The sequence below is a fragment of the Penicillium bovifimosum genome (genome assembly GCF_028826915.1).
Source record: "Penicillium bovifimosum strain IBT 22155 chromosome Unknown utg000005l_segment0_segment0, whole genome shotgun sequence".
In the NCBI taxonomy this organism is placed as follows: domain Eukaryota; kingdom Fungi; phylum Ascomycota; class Eurotiomycetes; order Eurotiales; family Aspergillaceae; genus Penicillium; species Penicillium bovifimosum.
Genome location: NW_026622714.1, coordinates 3,956,016 through 3,974,994, shown reverse-complemented (window position 1 = coordinate 3,974,994; position 18,979 = coordinate 3,956,016). Strand labels below are relative to the sequence as shown.

Here is an 18,979-nt window from a genome sequence, read left to right as displayed (position 1 = left end):
GTTGTCAGAGGGTCTCTCCTTGCTTGGTCGTACGGGGTAATGGGGGCGTGTGATTACAGGATGGTGAATGGCCCCGACTACTGTAAGGATAGATGTCAGGTTGTATGTAGTTGTAGTTATTGTGTTATACCCAAGTCGGAAATAGGGTATGTCTGTGTGTAAATTGTAATCATGTTGGTGGCTGTGGATGGAAGAGTTCGGACAACTTTTGCCAAGTCACCAAGTGGCACCCGGGCCACTAAGGGGGTAGGCCGAGCAACGGAGGGAATGTGAGAATTGTTGATGTTTATTGAAGATTTTTTAGTGTGTCAGTAGATTTTGATTTTTCTAACTACACAGTAATTAGTAAATATTTCAATAGCTAAGAATTCAAATCTATTCAAATTCAACCTCACAATACCCCTGATGCTCCGTACTCCATACACTGAACAGAGTACGAAGAAAAATGAGCTTAGTAAGAAAAGTCCTTAAAGTCGGGAGTTTAATGTGGAGCGACTTTTTTTAGTTTTTTAGTTTTTTTATGTTTTTTAGTTTTTTTTAGTTTTTCTAATTTCTTTTTTCTCCCTTTGATATCCGTACTTAAAATACTAAGAACCAGTGACACGGGCGTTGCATCACCGAATTCGCCTTTAGGGGTCTAGGGCCCTCTTTCTATGGAGCCTGCCACGTTACAATACTGACATTACAAAATTACATGCACTGTGCCCTGTCCACTTGATCCGTTCCGAACTCGTGCGATGAACGTCGCATCGATATTTTTAAAGGGTATTCACGATGTAAACTTCGTCATTGAGAAAATTCAATGAAATCAGTCATCTTCGTGCTCGGATGAATATATCTTAGACATAATCGAACATTTTGATTCATCTAATAGCATATTTGCTACATGATTTGCTACACAATAGAACCAATGGGAGTGAGAGATGAATGCTTTTTTAAATAGGATTTTCATACCTGGGCCGAGTGACCAAATACTCCGTAACCCAAATACATGTAAAATTACCGGGGCAACCCAACGGCCTTTTCCCACACAACGCCCCTGTACACTTTTCCTCCTCTTCATCCTTCTTCTCAACCTCTTTTCTGTATCCCAACCTCTCCCGTGTCAACGAGCTTTTCACTAAGTGTCGTTGCTCACCTCATTCTGTGAGGTTTGCATTAATCGCGTGGGGAAATTTTCATCTACCGGTGCTCTTCGTGCTCCCAGCGCGTTCGGTTCACCCTTTCGCGGTAGCTTTTTAGGCACCGCTTCGCTTCGGCTATTCAAAGCACCTTTTGAATTGACTGGATTGTGATTCCACCGCCTTTCCTACGCAAGTCTGCGGTCGTCATTCACGGCTCAAGGCAGTGTGCGATTCACCGTTCACCCACGCTCCTTCCGGTCTTGTATTCAGTCATTCGTCTGTCGGATTATTGTGAACACACCTCCATGTCATTCAACTAGAGATTGCCTATTAGGAACACGACAGAGCGATCCCGCTCGCTGAGCACCCGCTCTTCTCCCCTCTCCCCCTCCCCCATCCCCAGGATCAGGTCTGGTGGAGTAGACGGTTCGTTTCCATTCTCTTACGAATCTCTCGTCTCTCGGTTCATCTGGCTTTACCCGCCTATCCCGAGGTCTTGTGTGCTGACTCTTTGCCTTCCCCGGCCACAGAATCCGTCTAACTCCCCGTCCTGAACTGGCAACCCGCCTCCCTTTCTCACGATGCCGTCCTTCTTCGTCCCAGGTCATCATGGCCTGCCTACACCTCCCCATGTCAACGGTGGTCGTATGGAAGACCCATCGTTCTACCCGGTTGGTCATGCAGGATTCCCTCCTCGCTACCACCAAAGCGGCAATGAGTTCATCGAACAATACTCGCAATCGCTCTGCTACGGCAAGCCCCTTTCGATAAATGCCCACCACCAGTCCGCCCAACAGATGAACGCTGCTCGCGATCATCATAAGATGAACCAGTCTGCTATGTTCAACCCGATGGTCGGCTCCGGTTTGCCCGCAATGCGCCACAACGTTCAGCTCCCGCCCATGGACGCTACGATTCCGCCTCAGTACCGTCGACAGGAAACTGCCCCGATGCAGCAGCCCGAACAACCCCGCAAGGAGGAAAAGGCTACTGGAGGTGTCGCAGCTCACCTGGATTATGAGATGGATCGCATGTCCGACTTTGTGGCAGAGATGGCTCAGGGAATGTATGATTTGTTCGAGACCAACATCAACCTAGCAGATATTGACCTCGTGCGAAGCCTTCACCCAGGATCTTCGGTTCCCCCCCAGTTTCGGAAATACGTCTTCCAAATTTTGTCTTCGACTCGCCTCCCAAGTGCTACTATTCTCCTCGGCCTCTTCTACATGGCCAGCCGAATGCGCCTGCTGTCCACCCAACGCTCCGTCACCAAGTCAGACAGTAGCCAGGTCTATCGCATGCTGACTGTCGCCCTTTTATTGGGCAGTAAGTTCCTTGATGACAACACTTTCCAGAACAAATCGTGGGCTGAGGTCAGCAACATCCCGGTTGCCGAGTTGAATCACATGGAGCTGGAATGGCTTTTCGCTTTCGATTGGAAGATCCACGAGTGCACTTACGACAAGCAGGATGGGTTCAACTCGTGGCGTGCGCACTGGGACACCTGGCGCGCCAAGGCCACGGCTCGGTCCCAGGAGCCACGCCAAACCTTGGCACCGCTCGAGACCAACGTCGTTCGCGGCCAGACTGTCGTCAAGCCCCTCATGTCACCCGAAGGCCCCATTCCGCCGCAGTACCAGCGCAGCTCACAAATCGAGAACTCCTGGCTCAACCCAACCGCGTCCGAATATTCGCCCCCCTCCGCACGCTCCAGCGGTCCCACTACCCCTGACTACTACTCGGTTGGTCCCTGGGGATACTCCAACCCGCCTCCTCCCCCGCCCTACTCGCGGGGCTGGAACGCACCCCCACAGTACATGGCTCACCCACCTCGGTCCCAGCCCCCATCCTATCATCATACTCCAGCCTACGGTTTGCCATTCGCACAGAGTATGTGGACGGGTCACGGTTCCTCGTGTGGCTGCACCTACTGTGCGAAGCACCTCGAGCACTACATGTGCAACAGTGCATTCCCTACCATGCAGCAGCCAATGATTGCAGCCTAGTTGCCAGTCATTGCTCTGTTCTGCCCACGACTCCGGATGCAACAGACGGTGTCGAATGGTCCCCCCTTGATTTTCACTTCTTACTGCAATCTTAGACTTCTTTCAACGTCTGTTTGGGCGAGTCGCATGGGAATCACTTCGATGCCGTTTCTTCTTCAAATGTTTCCAATCTTGCGCCCTCCGCCTTTTTGCCTCGCTAGCCTTCACCCGCTTCAGCGCAATTGTCAGGCCTGCCGCGTCACCCGAAAAGTACTTTTGTTCTGCGTCCGCTGCTTCTCGTTCGGCAAAGCGTATAAAAACTCAAAACCCGGAAAAAAAGGAAAAAAAGCTCCCACGGCGGACATCGGCATGCCCCCGGCAAGCTTGCGATGCGAACTTCTGAGCCACCTGAATCGTCATGTCATCATGTTCCCCGAATTCATGATGTTCGGGCCTTTCATCCCATGTTCGCTCCTCCCATTTGAAGGCTGCCGGGGCCGCCGTCACGACTATCACGAATTCCCAAAATCTGACTTCTCTGTTTATTACCCATGACTTCGGTCCATTTCTTCGGCCTCCTGTTTTATGCCTGACATTTTGTCTTGCGGTGATTACCCTTAAGAGTCTCTTCTTTCTTCTACTTCTTCTTTCATCTCGGTACATTATTCCCATTGGCCGCGCTACACGCTATGCGCGGTTAATCATTTTCTTCGCTTCTTCATTTCAAATTCAACTATTCATTCCTTTTTTTTTTTTTTTTTTGAGATTCTTTGACTTGTTCTCTATCCCTTCTCGATGAGACTTCTTCGATCAACGCGATCAAAAATTCAAGGATCCTTTTCAACCATTCTAAGCTGCATGATGAAAATCCATCACCCCTCTACCAACTCTCACTGGCTATACGGATCACGATCTCTTCATCCCGAGTGCCCTGTTAACATCTTGGAATCTATACGGAGCGAACTGGAGCCCTTGATGAAGCCCATTTTCGCCTGTCCAATGTTCCATTTCGAGAGTCCGGTCAGTCCCTACGCCCTACCTGTATTTATGTAGTCTACCTGACCGACCTTCTCTTCATTTTGGCTCCTCTCCACCATTCGCCCCCTGCTGCTGTCGAGCAGAATCGCCCCGGTTCCCATTGGGCATGTCCTATTATCGTTCTTGACGTCTGTGGCAACAGATAGTGGCGGGCATTTGGTGTGCAGATCCTTTTGGAGATGATTAAATAAATAAATCAGTGGCAAACTATTGTCTTTGCCTAGGCTGCAATACTTTTGATCTCTGGTGTAGCTTGTAGAAGCCATGTTCTTGTCGGTTCCCGCGTAGCTTGCGATACTCCCGCCCTACCTGTATGTATGCTGGTACCTAGGCGACTATTAGCTAGGCTATACATGCATGGCTTGTACAACTACCAACTGTACAACTGTCAGCCATGTAAACAGACAACTTGCATATCTCCCGTCGTTATGCATTAGACTCAAGCTTCGGTAACTTACTGTGTACTGTGTACACAGTAACTAGGTAAGTTGACGTCATCGGATCTATAGACCTCAAAAGCCGGGGGAATTTCGGACGTCCATGAGAGACTGTGAGACTGTTCAGGCGGAAATTAGTTCAGCGTTTCTTCGTGCATGTTCATACAATGATAAAATGACGTCTATCTCAACAACAGCTCAAGGTTGGACGGAGTTTCCCGCGATCTAACCGTCTAAGTGTACCGAATCACCGCCGATGACAACATACGCAAGTGCCTATAAAAGCCCTAAAAGGTGGACTCGGAGCAACGGCGCTGTCGGTAATCTGGCAGTTCTACGTTCCAACCAGGACCAAACTAGGTTGGAGAATCTCGAAGAAATTGATTATTATCGTGACTTATGCAACACAAAACGCAAGCATCCTACTTCGTCTTCAACAACTCAACTGGAACCTCAATCTACTCCCCCTGGACCCAACAATCCTCCCAAACTCCCCAAGAGTATGCCCCCAAACCTTCTCCTTCATCCCCATCCCCCTCAGCCCATCCAACACCTTCACAGCCCCCTTCCCAGCAGCCTCCCCCTTCTCACCCACACTATAAACCCCACTCCCAACAACCCCATCCGTGCCCCTCACAACCTCCCCTCCAACGATCTTCACACCAACCGCATCACCAGCACGGGGCGGATAAACCGCACTAGTGGCAAAGAACAAATGCCTCTCCCCGGACTCTCGAATAGGTATATAAACCAGCGGCCCGATAACGCTCACGACTCGGAACAGAACCCGCGCAATCGGCGAGCTAACCTCCCGCGTAATCCCCGTCTTCACGACACCGGGGTAATCGTGCACGAAACTGACTTCCGGCGCTTTCTCGGCCAGCGTCTCCAGCGCAAAGTCGGTCATGGAAACTGTCTGCCCTCGTCCCTTGAGCATCGACATCTTCCTGACTTGGAAGTCGGTTTCGTCGATGGCGCCTTCGTGTGTACCCGCTAGCACGGTGACGACTCGGCGTAGGTGGGTTGCGCACTTTAGTTCTGGTAGGAGATTGAGGATGAACCGTGTGCGGGCGTAGTAGGCGGCTGCTAGGATGGTGTGGAGGCCTTCGGTGGTGTCTGTATATTTTCATTAGAATCGGACTACCAACGATAACTTATGAATTTGTCGTTTGGGTGATGGACAACCAATGTATATGATGTGTGTCAATGGGGTTTAACTTGTACCTTTACCAGAACGCAGAGTCCCACAGCTAAGGAAGAGGAGATTGATACTCTTTTCTTTAGATTGGATTTCGCGGGTGACAAGGTCAACATTTCGGATTAGACTGATGTCCGCCTTTATGAAGATGAATTCTCCTTCGGGATTCAGTTGTCGGCATTCGGTTTTGATGCGGCCGGCTGCTTCTTCGGAGCGGCCGATGAAGTAGGCGCGTGGGGAGCGGGCTGAGAGAGCGAATTCTTTCAGAGCTGCTTCGCCGATGCCGTTTGTTGCGCCTACGAAGACGGCAACGAGGCCTGGAGGGAAGATCTTAGCGATTTGGGCATTTGAGGCTTGGACTTCTGATAGAGAGATCATTTTTGATTGTTGTTATGGTGAGAGATGTAAATTAAATTGCTGAGGCTGTCTCAATGGGAATCTGCAGTATCATTCTATGCTATTTATATTGCAGTCGGATATTGTTGTTGAGGCTGTTGCTAAGGTTCCAAGGGGATGCGGGTTAGGGTTTACTCGGCCTAGAAATAGGCCGGGTCGGAGTCTCGGATGAACCTTGATCGGAGGAAGAATGGAAAGAAGCCAATCAGATTATCAGAGCCAAGTAAAAAAGGTGTTAAGGATGATCACACCAGAGCCAAAGCCGAAAATGAATTGATGCTATGAATATGTAAAGATGCGCACTAGTGGGTAATCGAGATCCAAACAGTCATCGCGGGTCGTAAGTGTAAATATCGAGAAGGGGACATGACTTAGAATGGAAATAGACGCAGGGAAAGAAGTATGCAGATATATGATCAATCGACACATCGATGAAGAAAACAGCCGTATTAATATACGCTCCCTTGGATACTCTGGTCTTGCTTTTGCTGTTCTTCCAATGATAGTTCCTCTATGTGCAGATGAGACGGATAACCCGTAGAGAACGTCTCTGCATTTTGGCTCTGTGTTTCTGAGGGGTTTGAGGATTCGTCTCCGTCACCTAGGATATTGGCCATTCGGTGCTCGGGTAGGCTGCCTGATGAAAGATTGTGTTGCTGCTGCTGGTGGTGATGGTGGTGGTGATGGTGGTGAGGGTGATGCAGGCGCGGATTCTTTGATTTCTCCGTGGGATTGGCGCTCATCTCATCGTCGCCATCGTCTTCAAGTTCCTGCGAGGGTCCTTGTTGTCGGGTGTGGGAGTTGGACGGGAAGGCGAAATTAGATTGGTTCGCATGGGATAATGCGCCAGCGATGGAGCTAGAAGGGGTTGGGACACGGTGGTGGTCATAATGGTGGTCGTCGCCTTCGTCGTCGGATGGGGCGAGACTGTTCGCCCCGCTCATGGAACCTCCGCCGTCACGACCGCCCAAGTGGAGGAGAGCGTACTTTAGGTGCGCGGAGGATGAAGAAGAGGCTGTGGGGTGGTGTGCATGATGGTCTTCGCTGTTTCGGTTGAGTCCGTGGTGACTGGTTCGTTCTGAATGCAATGTGCCGAGACTTGGTCGGGCATCTGAACTGGACTCGCCATGCTTCGTGGTGTTTCCATGGACATCGTTGCGAATTGTGTGCTGCGGATTGGAACTTCGTCGAGCATTGGACTTGCGAACGGTATCATCTTGAGCTGCGCTTTCTTCAGAAGATGACACAATCTCGTCTATAGATACAGATCTTTGCAATTTCGAGCCGAAGTTGGCTACATGGTCGTCGGTGTGCTTTGGATAGCCATGGCTATGACGCATGGAATTTAGTAAACTCGCTCGCAACGTTAGCTTGGCGTCTACAGTCATGCCGTGAGTGCAGCCATCGGGGCAACCACCCCATTTGCGCCGGATTGGAACATGATCGACCTGCCCCGCTGGGGTGGTGGGTGCAGGGGCCTGCTCTTTGGAGGCACTTTCGCGCTCTCGCTCTTTTCGAAGATCTGACCAGGTACGAAGCTTGTTCTGAAGAACGTATTTGCCATTCTCGGGATTGTGCGTCAACACGAGGAACTCGCAATGATTGATGTTACGAAGATCCTCAAAGTATTCCACGCTCCAGTGATACCACTTCATGAGGAACACTCGCGCCATGAGCCCATGTGTGACGAGCACACAGACATTGGCAAAGTCATCTTCGCCGAACAGACGCCAGAGGGACTCGTTAAACCCGCTCACTCGATCATAAGCATCTGCCGCGGACTCGCCATTCGGAATTCGGTAGAAGAAATGACCATAGTCCGCCCGCTCCATCCACATGCGCTCCATTTCTGTGGAACATGGCTGGAAGTTGCCAAAGTCCTGTTCCCGAAGCCGAGGTTCCTCATAAACTTTGATTGTATGTCTCGGGAAGGGCGAAGGCGAAGGTGTATCGGAGGTCAGGGATTCGAGAATACCCTCGGTGGTCTCTCTTGTCCGCCGGTAAGGGGAGGTGAAGAAGTGAAGTTTATCATCAGGATTGAGAAGGTCACGTAATCGACGCCCTGCGTCTTGCGCTTGTCGATGTCCTTCGGGCGTGAGTTTCACGCGATGGTCTGGAATGGTCTGATGGATGTCGCGGTTTTTGTTGCCTTCTGACTGTGCATGGCGCACCAGAATGATCATCTATGATAGGCATAAGATCAGCTTGAGCCCATACATATTCCAAACACCCCCAAACAGAGTCTTACCCGTGGCTTTCCCATGGTGGAAGTATCATGGGGAATGCAAAGTAGTGGACTCGAGATGCGGGGGAGGGGCCAGTATTAGAATCTAGACTGTGAGGAAACCAACGATGAAACTGAAGAAACAGAAGAGCAGGGGTAATAATAAGCCCCGTCTATACAGAAAACAAGTCAGCCTAGAAGTGAGAGAGGAAAGAGAGAAGTCCAAGACGCAACGAAAAAAAAGTTCATTCCAGTCGGGGATTCTAGCCACTGACCCGCACGGGCCAACGGCCGGTGATCCATTCAGCGCGCCGCTTTTACGCAACTTCCGAATAGCATCAACTCGCCATGGCCGACTTGCTGGAGCTGCTGGCTCCACATCTCGATCCAAGTCATTCTCACGATGTGACCACCGACAAATACCTCAATCGCCTATCCACCTTGTCCCTGGACGCGCTCCAAACTACGGAACCCTCATCCCTCGCCCAATCCGCCCACTCGACCCTTCTGTCCCTTCAAGCCCTATCGAACCGTTCACACCGAGCATTGATCACATCTGCCGATAATCTGTCAACGTTACGTACATCTATTCCGCAATTGACCCACGAGGCGCAACAGCTCCGCCATGCCGTCCCAAAACTCGACGAGGAGGCCGTTGGGTTCTCCACCAAATACAGTAAGATCACAGATAATGCCGCCCTGGAACGACGGAAAAAGGCCATGCAGCTGTCACGTAATGTTGATCGACTGTCTGATATCTTGGAACTACCGAGTCTGCTGTCCAAAGCAGTCTCCGCCGCCTCAACCAACTCCGGCACTGGCGCCTCCTCTACGACCTATTCTTCTGCACTCGACTTGCATGCACATATCAAGCGACTTCAAACATTATACCCCGAATCACCATTGATTCAAGATGTAGCATCTCAGGCTGAGGATGCTATGAAGGACATGACGAGCAATCTGATCATCGGGCTCCGGGCCCAGCACCTACGACTTGCAGCTGGAATACGAACTGTGGGGTGGCTGCGGCGAGTATCCCCGGACCTTGAAATGCTTCAGAGTGACGGGGCCGCCGGGACTGGAGAAGGCGCTCTTGGGGCCATCTTCCTAGTCTGCAGACTGGCGCATTTGGTATCCACCCTTGAAGCTCTGGATCCCCTCCGAGAGCTAGCAGATCAGGAGACCCAACGGAGGCTCGGCGGCAAGGACAAATCAGACACGACCTCGTGGTCTGATGGTCAGCAGACTGACCGCTACCTAAAAAAATACATCGAGATCTTCCGTGAGCAGAGCTTCGCAATTGTCTCCCTATACAAGAATATATTTGAGGAGCAATCCGAATCCGACATTGCTACCTCGGGACTACGAGGTGCAGACGCCCACTTCAAGTCCAAGTCCAAGCCAGCACACTCAGATGACCCTTTGCAACGCCTCCCGCCGGCTTTGGCTACTTTTCCGATGCACCTTGTGCAATTGCTTACGGATACTCTGCGCACATATCTTCCCAACGTCCGAGACCGAAGTTCGAGGGAAAGTCTTCTCACCCAGCTTTTGTACTGTGCTGCCAGTCTTGGTCGCCTTGGCGGTGACTTCGGCATGATTTTGACAGAGCTGAGCGAGGAGGAAGATACCGACGACATGGCCTATGAATGGGAGGAGGTCATGCGCAAACACCGAGCGTTGGCGGGACGTCTCGAAGAGCTGACCAGTCGCGTGTCTGTAAATTAACATCCATATACCCAGAGTGAGAGCATATTGCCCTTTCCATGATAGCCATGGCCCCTGGTCGGGTTCGTACATAGCAGAAACACCCAACCGTTCTAACGAGCTGTCTAATCAATATTTGATACAAATTCATACCAAATTTGTGTACCTAACTTGTCCTCAGGGTTCTAGTGATGCTTGCGACACTCATTGTACGCCGTGGCTCCCCGCCTATGCAGAATGGCATGGCTCAGATTGATGGGTTCGTTGCTGTCTGTTTGGGATGTATTGTGACAGGCACAATATCCGAACGATGTGTCGGATTCGTCTTTAAGGCTGTTGCTGAGCCCGCTCTGGTGGTCTAGTTTCCAGTCCCAGGCATCCAACTCCCCAACCATCAAGATAGTCTGATTTCGCAGCCTGGGAAGGTCACGAATTTGGGAGGAGTCACGCGCTATTGAGCAAATATGGAGTCGCCTTTTTCACATTTGGAGCTAATAGCCCCAAGGTGACATTGGCGTGGCTATACTCGCCTACACTTGGTTAGCCCTTCGGCCTCTTCCCGAGTTTTCTCCGAAGTGACTCACGAATCTGACAGTGAGCACCCCACCGAAATCGAGTATATAGTGGTGATGCTTGAAAGCAAAGAGCATTCAGTTGAGACTCCAAGAGTCCATCGCTTCAGGTCTCGTCAGAATGGGTGTCCACTACAACCCGCTCACTAAAGAGCCTTACCTCCAGCTCCCAGCGCCATGCAAAAACATCATCATCACTCCGCACCGCGAGCATGAAATTGAAGAAGTATCTGCCGCAATGACTGGAATCCTCAATGATCCAAACGTCTACGTCTGGCTACAAGGTCCCCCATTCCCGTTCCTGCCCGAGCATGGCGCAGACTGGGTCAGATTCAAAGTAAAAGAGAACGAAGCACTCCTCTCCATTCTGCGACAAGAACTCGAGTCACCGGAAAGTCATCCGCAACGCGATGATCCAAAAGACAAGGAGAAACCAGTGTTCTTCGACCAATGTCCTTTTAATTGCATACGCGAAGTAACCGAGAGAGATCCAGCGACCGGCGCTCCGCTTCAAGATGTCTTCATTGGAGACATTGGACTGGCGCGATATGCTTTCTATGAATTGCCACGCAATAGCCCGGAACTTGCGCAGGCGCAAGAGGCAAATAATGCTTTGCCGGCGGGACATAAGGATATCGTTTGGGGATTAGGAAGTAGGACTAGGCATCCCAAATGCTGGTATGCAGCTCGCTAATGATGTTGGTAGATTACCTCTCGTCGACTCACCATGGGCGGGGGATCATGAGTCTTGCTTATAAGACTATCATCGGTGACTGGGCTGTTCCTCGGATGAACCTTTCCTGCCTCAAAGGCAGCTTCTATGTTGGAAACAAAGGGAGTGCGAGAGTGTTTGAAAAGAACAATTTCGAGGAAGTTTGCACGTTGAAGGATTGGGCTCAGGGGAATTCAGCTAAGGGGCAGTCTGGGATGATGTCGATTGTCGTGGTGGAGTGGAAGGGGCCTGTGTGAGTGAGCGTGAGGTAACGGTCGTCCAGCTACAACCATATAGATAGGTCGAAATGTCAGAGTCGACAGAGTGAGACTATGCAACTGCATAACCTATGCGAAGAAAATCACAATATCGATCGGACAGTGCATTATACCGATCGTGACTTTCGTCTGGCAGCCAAAACGCTAGACCGACTTCGATTTGGGAGAGAGATGGCCGAGTATTGGCTGATCCCAATATTGGGTCAATGCAGATACAATTGTTTCTAGCTCAGACTCAAATGAAGAATTTGCATTTATTTACGGAGTGCATGTAACTACTGTAGGTGTTGTCACTCGACTATTGGATCCACTTAACCACCATTGGCTATTGTGCTCGATCTCAGCTCGCCTTCACCTGGCAATCGACACAGCTACACAGTACTTAGATTACATGCAGCTAACTCCAAATTGGTAGGTATTTGACTATTTGTATTCTACATGATGCTAGAGTTGGTTTGTCTGAGACATGACCATCCAAAGACAATCGCATATCGGAATCTGCCTGCACGCCTGGCAGCTGGCTTCACAGCTGAGAAGGTTCGTGCTCATGACAGTCATGTCCGTTAGACGTTAGTATCGACTGAGTGAGACGATCTCAACCGGAAACAGCCAATAAGCGGGCTAAATAATGCAAAGTCGTCTGCATTTTTAGGATTGAAGCCCCTGACTTCTCCAAATGTCCCTACATTGCTCGGGTCAATGAGTTGGTACAATGAATCCCATACGAATCAAAAAACTCCGCCAGGGGAGCTGTGATTGGGTTTAGTGATGAGCATCTCACTTCATTCCTTGGCCAATACGACATAATCCCAAGGCACAAAGCTCCATCTGTGTGCATAGCCGAGGCGCATCATTTGAATAGCGCAGTAGATCGCGAGGCTGGAAGGTCAGATCTCCTTGGCGTTAGTAGTATAAATGACTATACTTTTCTCTTCTGCCCCTCTGTAAATAAAGAGAATTGCCCATTCCCCGATCACCATGCATCTCTCACCATGGAGCGTGTTTCTGTCCGTTGCTCTAGTTAATGCCGCGTCCTTTGTCACCCCTAAAATACACAAGACAAGCAAGGTCAGTCCCATGTAACACCCTACAACACTCAATGTTATTATCATATGCTAAAACCCTTCCTAGGAACCGGACTATCCCAAAAGATGCTACCCCAACCCATGCAAAGGAGTCACCTATGTAAACTCCACCGCAGTCTGCGGTGATCCCCGTCTCGGTCCCAAACATCTCCCCAAATTCTTCCCTCTCTCCAACGAACTCGAGACATACGCCCGCTTCGGCGACCTATGCCCCTTCGAGTTCCTCGACAAATGGACCGTAAACGCCTCTGATCCCACCGCGTACTGGGTCTACCCCGACTACGACGGATTCGCAACGACATCCGAGAATGTCTCCATTCTGGGCAACTTCACCCTTCGCGTGGGCCAGAAATTGGACAGATTCGGAAGTGAAACAGGGAAATTCCTGGCACCGCTGGGAGCGCCGTATATTGAGCGAGCCCTGCCGCCTTCCAATCTTTTCGCTCCGGCGGACAGTAGCTTCCCGTATAACTATCATGTGTACGAAGTGACTAAGGAGTTTGATGTTCTGTTGGGTCCTATCACGCCTTGGTTTGAGCAGCCTGGATTTGGTTCGCAGCTTTTGGCGACGTCCAGTGTGACGGTTTTGGTCGATGGAGGGTTCTTGAAGAGACTGGATTTGAAGGATTATGATGAGCCGGAGGAGTTCTCGGCTGGCTATTTGCCTGAGCCTGAAAAGACATCTGCTTGAAGGTGACTTGGGATATGTCCACAGGCTGTTGGGTCTTCATTCTTGCAGTATAATATCTATAATTCTAATGTCTAGCCCTGGAGGTGGTCAACGCAATGGATGTCAATGATAGCTACCTATTGAGCTTTGTGTCATGAAGACAAGGCTTCCTGATTCTCCTTGAAATATGCAGCAATTTTGTAGTGGCAGGCGGAGGCAACCATCGTTTTCCAGGTTCCAGTTTTGAGAGGAACCTACCAGGTAGGTAGGTAGCCCTATCACCACAGCTGGTCCATTCCAAGATGGATGTTTGGGAACTTGTACGGAGATAGGTATATACCTGGCTTGAGAATTGCCGGGAGAGGCGGGAAGACTCAGTTAGATGGAATGACGAGACCCAATTGATTTAACCATTAAAACTACTCCAAGCGCCTAGCTCTCAACATCAAAACGGAATTGTGTTGCTGACCATCCCATTTAGTTTGACGGGGAACGCCAGCATGCTACTGCTGTTAGCATAGATACGAAGAAAAGAGACAGGAAAACATACTCCTTTCCAGTTTGAGTGCAGCCACAACCGCAGAAGATTGAAAGCGGCCAGCAGAAGACCTAAGAGAAGAGATTGCAATGAGCTCTAGAGCACTGGAGCATACATCCGCCAAGGGATAAGTTTCACTTACTCCTGCCACAACAGTAGAGAAGAATCCTGGTTATCTTGTCAGACTTGGCCCTTTCATTGGCGATTTGTATCACTGGACAGGGGCCTAGCTTACCGAGTGTCGGGCCGACCACTTTACAGTGACATGGGTTCTGATCGGTGCCGCATTGGAAGCAGATAGGGAATATAGGAAAGAAGGGAATATCGCACATCGTTTCGTACTTGGCAGGACTACTGGGATAAGAACTGGACTATGCGGAAGGACAAGGTTATTACAATCTCCATCCCGCGATGAAGGCTCACCGTCGAGCTTGACGTTGAGTTTGCGATTCTATCATGATGACGCAGATGAGATCGAGCTCCACCGATCGTCCTGTTTACAGTACAGTAGTATGGAGAGTGGGGAAGCTCCAATTCATACTATGAGTGTGTAGTGTGTACTACAGAGTAGTGCATCAGAGGTGATACAGAACAACTGTACTTGCAACAGAATGGACTACCTAGATCAATTGACTGAGTAGTCTAATTTAAGTATCTCTGAACGAATAAACCTCCAAGTCGGCCCGAGCCCGTGGAATCCATGAGTCAGCATTCGGATGCGCCACAACCAGGCAGCCTTATAACCACGCTTGCCACAGCCACCTATCCCGCGCTTCCCCTCGAATCAACGTCAACTCGAAACACCGTTTGATGGGTCTAATTCCCCTGAACCCAAGTCTCATATCCAGCTTTCCCCCAGGTGAGATCGACAAAGCAAGTCTCGTGCAAGAATTCGGATACATTCCAGGTGCTGTGACTGTTGCCTAGCACAAATTGCACACGCGACGCCCTGATCTTTGCAAATGAACCATCATTCTCGCACTGTTTTCCTTTGAGCTCTAGTCATCCGAATCTTCGTTTCGGATTTCCCACAAACATCTCGACTGAACACGATATTCCCCGATATCACCGATAAACAAACCCCACCATGGGCGCCCGCAATCTCGTTCCCCTCGTCCTGCTCCTCGTCTTTGTTGGCATTCTTGCGGCGGTCGGGTTCGTCGTCTATAGCATCATGCAGGATGTGAGCAAGAACACGCGTGAGAAGATGGAGCGCAAAAATATCGCCTTCACCAAGGACGGCATGAAGGTGCAGGTTAAGGAGGTGAAAGATGAGGCCTACAAGGACAGGACTCAGAGGTGTGTTTTCTTATCGTTGCTTTTCTCATCCTCGTTTGTGTCGCCTAACTCGATGTCTCAACTATAGTGTCCTGGTCAACATGTGGAACCACACCTCCTTTCCCGCCTACAAGAGCCGTCTGTGGGACATGACTGGCTCGTCCTCCTCGGACCAGAAGACTGGCGCCCAGAAGCGCAAGTAGTATATCGGACCTGCATGCATTCTTTCGATGGATCGGACTGGCTCGTGGTGCCTCAAGTTTCCACCGGACGCACGTTCCATTCACAGATCCGCAGATCTACTTTTATCTTTCACCTTCACCTCTTGCGGTTTCGTCTTCAAGTTTCCCTGCATACTTCGATTCCCGGGCAAAGGGCTGGCCCCAAAATTCGCCAACACTTACCCTTCACGCGATGCCAGTTTTTAGCATTTCGATATTTCTGTGTTCATTCTTCTCTCCGATTCTTTACGCGATTTATGGTCTTCTTGAATTCTTCATGAGTGATGCCGAGCCCTGGCACAAGATTCCAACGCCTATGCATCTTACATTCCGCATTGCTGCTTTGGTGGTTGCATGGAGTAGTCTTATCTGTGGTCGTGCTTTTGAATCTTCTTTGGTTTAGTGTGTTCGTTGTACACATTGACAGGTTCTGCTCTGGGTTGATGCCATCAATCATATTGAACTCTCAGAGACCGACAAAATACGCGCTCAAAGTAGAGCCAGCACTGGGCATAGTTCGGCTGTTAGTAACTCAAACCGAGACCGACTGATAGAAATTGTTGAATCTCGATTCTCCACAGTAGCTGCGCCACCCATAAGCCGACAGCGTTTGTGTGTCCGAACACTGGCATGATATCGATATGTTCCACCGGGGACAATAAGATAACTGCAGGTGCTTCGGATTGAAGCGAAAAGTGCGGAAAACTTGCAAGCAATCGGGAGATAAGGACGCTTTGTCCTTGCGCTTTCTAGTTTCTATTCTCCACATAGGCACACACCGCTTCATGTACGGAGTACTCCGTGGACCGTAGGTAGGCATCTACCGTGGGGAGCCTTCGAGACGAAAGTCATGATTAATTCGCACAGCACTTGCTGAAAACAGAAGCGACACTTATAGTCCACCGACCGGGCTTGAATGCAGCCTCATCTTGTCTTTTCGATTTATCTTGAGCGCGGTCGTTATCCGATGCCACTGTATGTAAGGAGAAAGAGAGGGGTAAAAAGAGGGGTTCCATCTAGCTCGATGTTGCCCGTCACAATAAAAAACGACATAAATCAGGATAGTGCCGACACTAACTCTGTAGGGCTAGGGTATAGTTTATATCAACACGTGAACCAGACGGAGGTCGTGAGTTAAAGAGCTGGATTGGATATAGCAGTATCTAATTGGATCCCTGCTACAAGTTAAGCAGTGGAAGCCCGCCTTGGGGACCCACAGCCCCACCATTAAACGGCCCTCCTCAAATCAGAGTTGCACGTGCCTGACCATGAGGGGAAATGCCAAGCACGTTGTCTTCCTGGGTCACTCGATAGGCCATGAGGTGCAAGTATAGCTGATCACTTCTCCGTCGAGACCTGAGGTTGCATGAGGGAAAGGCCCATGACTGCACCGCATGTTCTTTCTCTTATCTTAAGAGCTCGCTGCTCTGCCGGCTGATTCCCGATCCCTCGCATCCGCTGAAACAAACATTCCAAAAGGTCCTACCCAAGGGGTGCAGCAAGGTTTCATTTCATTCAGTCTCATTTCTCAACCCCCCCGACAACTCTTACCATGTCAATCAGCTCCATAACCGGCCTCATGTCTAGCTACTCGCCCCTCACTGATCGCAGTCCTTCTGCTTCAGAGGATGAAAAGGACCTTTGTTCTCAACTTCGTCCTGATGTCGAGGCCGGCAACCGCACCCGACACGATGACTCTGAACGGAAGTCATCGCGGTTTATTGACGGTCGCACGGTGTCAGATGCTATCATCGGTCTTTCAGATGGGATGACTGTGCCTTTTGCTCTGACTGCTGGATTATCTGCGTTGGGAGATACCAAGATTGTCGTGTTCGGTGGACTTGCAGAGCTCATCGCAGGGTCCATCTCCATGGGGCTTGGTGGATATCTGGGTGCCAAAAGCGAAGAGTAAGATTGCCTTAGTCTTGGGATTTTGAAGCGATCACCTCGGTGAATTTCCCGCGGACTCGATAGCTGATTTTTTTTATTTCTCAGGGAATCATACAAAGCTACATTGAAAGAAACACAGGCGCAGACAACAACGGATCCCAACTCTATATCCGAGACCATCTCTGATATCTTCGAGCCATATGAATTGCCTGCTGAGTTAGTCCAACAACTCAAGAATCACCTGTCGTCCTCTCCAATGCTGCCATCTTTCCTCATGAACTTCCACCACACTATGCCCGAACCTTCCGGGTCACGAGCCGTCATCTGTGCCTTGACTATCGCCCTGGGGTATTTCCTCGGTGGATTTGTTCCTCTAATCCCATACTTCTTTGTCGGGCCCGACGAAGCCTTCGTCGCCCTACGCTGGTCCATCGCTACCATGGTAATCGCGTTATTCATTTTCGGATATGGAAAGACATGCTTTGTCAGTGGCTGGCGCGGCCGTCGAAATGCTCGCAAGGGTCTCGTTGGGGGTATTCAAATGGTACTGGTCGGTAGCATCGCCGCGGGTTCTGCGATGGGGCTGGTGAAAGGCTTCCAGATGCTGGCTGATGGCCCTGAAGACCAGAAGCATGACTAAATGGCCACCCACTTCTCTTTTCTGTATCATTTTTCATGGATTGGCGCGGATGGGGTTCTTTTTTATCATGACCTAAGATAACACATTGCCTGGCGTTAACGGTTAGTCGCCCTCAATCTAAATACCTAAAATAGCATGGGGGATTTACTGGGCCACCCAATTCAAGATTCTCTCTTCATCTGTGTGCTTTCGCAATGGTTTCATATAGTTCGACCGACTACCTAGCCGATGTACGTGGCTTGTTTGTGAGAGATACTCTGCACATGGTAAGTAGTAGAGACACAGCTCGACCTTATTCATCTAGCTTGGTCAGGAATTGATAGCGTTCGAAGTCTACATCTATTCTTGCCACGGTCAGTTATCACCAGCATCCCCCTCTTTATTTCATGAGATATTCTGCACAATGAATCAACAACATCTTGTTGAATTGATCCCTCCAGCATATAATAGAGCAGACGTACGAAAACTGCGATGGCGTCACGGAAGAGCGCTCAATCTCACATTGTTACTTGTGTCTCCCGGAACCTTGGTGACTCTTATCTTGATTATACCTTGACATCACTACGGCCAGAGCTATATTGAAGTACTGATCTGATCGTATCGATGTCAAGTTATAATCAAGGTAAGAGTCACCAACCTGGTTTCTGTATTGCGGTTACCGGAAGTAACAATGTGAGATTGAGCACGAAGAACTAGATACATGAACGGGGGTCTTTACATATCCCCGCCTGAGTTCCTCCAAAGTATAACAGTAGAAAGTAGATCAATTGCATGCTCACTCGATAGTCGCATCATGGATTATTGCGGTTTACGAGGACAATGAGGTCGACGATGAAGATTGAAGGAGGCGGAGGGTGGCCTGTAGGTAGGTAGATTCGATCAGATCTTGTCCAAGACGCATAGCTCCATTGTGCCGGTTGGTTCCATAAGGTCTTCTGCATGGTTCCATTCGTAAGGTCGTCTTAGCTAATGTCAATGTCTCTGAT

General features: G+C 49.9%; 8 protein-coding genes across 8 annotated transcripts; 6 read left to right on the top strand and 2 right to left on the bottom strand.

Annotated features, from left to right (window-relative positions):
• Positions 1-1,705: 1,705 nt before the first annotated feature.
• N7515_006705 (uncharacterized protein) lies at positions 1,706-3,130 on the top strand (the record flags this gene model as incomplete). The annotated part of the gene is made up of 1 exon (XM_056667449.1): positions 1,706-3,130. The coding sequence occupies one exon, from the start codon at positions 1,706-1,708 to the stop codon at positions 3,128-3,130; it is 1,425 nt and encodes a 474-aa protein (XP_056521045.1).
• Positions 3,131-5,017: 1,887 nt separating this feature from the next.
• Positions 5,018-6,160, bottom strand: N7515_006704 (uncharacterized protein; the record flags this gene model as incomplete). Its single annotated transcript, XM_056667448.1, has 2 exons — positions 5,018-5,700; positions 5,809-6,160. 2 exons carry the CDS (start codon positions 6,158-6,160, stop codon positions 5,018-5,020), a joined length of 1,035 nt encoding a protein of 344 aa, XP_056521044.1.
• A 467-nt stretch (positions 6,161-6,627) lies between these two features.
• N7515_006703 (acid phosphatase DET1) lies at positions 6,628-8,361 on the bottom strand (the record flags this gene model as incomplete). The annotated part of the gene is made up of 1 exon (XM_056667447.1): positions 6,628-8,361. The coding sequence occupies one exon, from the start codon at positions 8,359-8,361 to the stop codon at positions 6,628-6,630; it is 1,734 nt and encodes a 577-aa protein (XP_056521043.1).
• A 389-nt stretch (positions 8,362-8,750) lies between these two features.
• N7515_006702 (Dor1-like family protein) lies at positions 8,751-10,130 on the top strand (the record flags this gene model as incomplete). Its single annotated transcript, XM_056667446.1, has 1 exon — positions 8,751-10,130. The coding sequence occupies one exon, from the start codon at positions 8,751-8,753 to the stop codon at positions 10,128-10,130; it is 1,380 nt and encodes a 459-aa protein (XP_056521042.1).
• Positions 10,131-10,802: 672 nt separating this feature from the next.
• N7515_006701 (GNAT family N-acetyltransferase) lies at positions 10,803-11,644 on the top strand (the record flags this gene model as incomplete). The annotated part of the gene is made up of 2 exons (XM_056667445.1): positions 10,803-11,334; positions 11,388-11,644. Coding segments are annotated over 2 exons (789 nt in total), but the record flags the coding sequence as incomplete, so codon positions are not given.
• A 1,005-nt stretch (positions 11,645-12,649) lies between these two features.
• On the top strand, positions 12,650-13,447 carry N7515_006700 (TNT domain-containing protein; the record flags this gene model as incomplete). Its single annotated transcript, XM_056667444.1, has 2 exons — positions 12,650-12,739; positions 12,803-13,447. 2 exons carry the CDS (start codon positions 12,650-12,652, stop codon positions 13,445-13,447), a joined length of 735 nt encoding a protein of 244 aa, XP_056521040.1.
• Positions 13,448-15,051: 1,604 nt separating this feature from the next.
• On the top strand, positions 15,052-15,445 carry N7515_006699 (uncharacterized protein; the record flags this gene model as incomplete). Its single annotated transcript, XM_056667443.1, has 2 exons — positions 15,052-15,263; positions 15,331-15,445. The coding sequence occupies 2 exons, from the start codon at positions 15,052-15,054 to the stop codon at positions 15,443-15,445; spliced, it is 327 nt and encodes a 108-aa protein (XP_056521039.1).
• A 1,570-nt stretch (positions 15,446-17,015) lies between these two features.
• N7515_006698 (VIT1/CCC1 transporter family protein) lies at positions 17,016-17,993 on the top strand (the record flags this gene model as incomplete). The annotated part of the gene is made up of 2 exons (XM_056667442.1): positions 17,016-17,371; positions 17,459-17,993. 2 exons carry the CDS (start codon positions 17,016-17,018, stop codon positions 17,991-17,993), a joined length of 891 nt encoding a protein of 296 aa, XP_056521038.1.
• Positions 17,994-18,979: the final 986 nt, after the last annotated feature.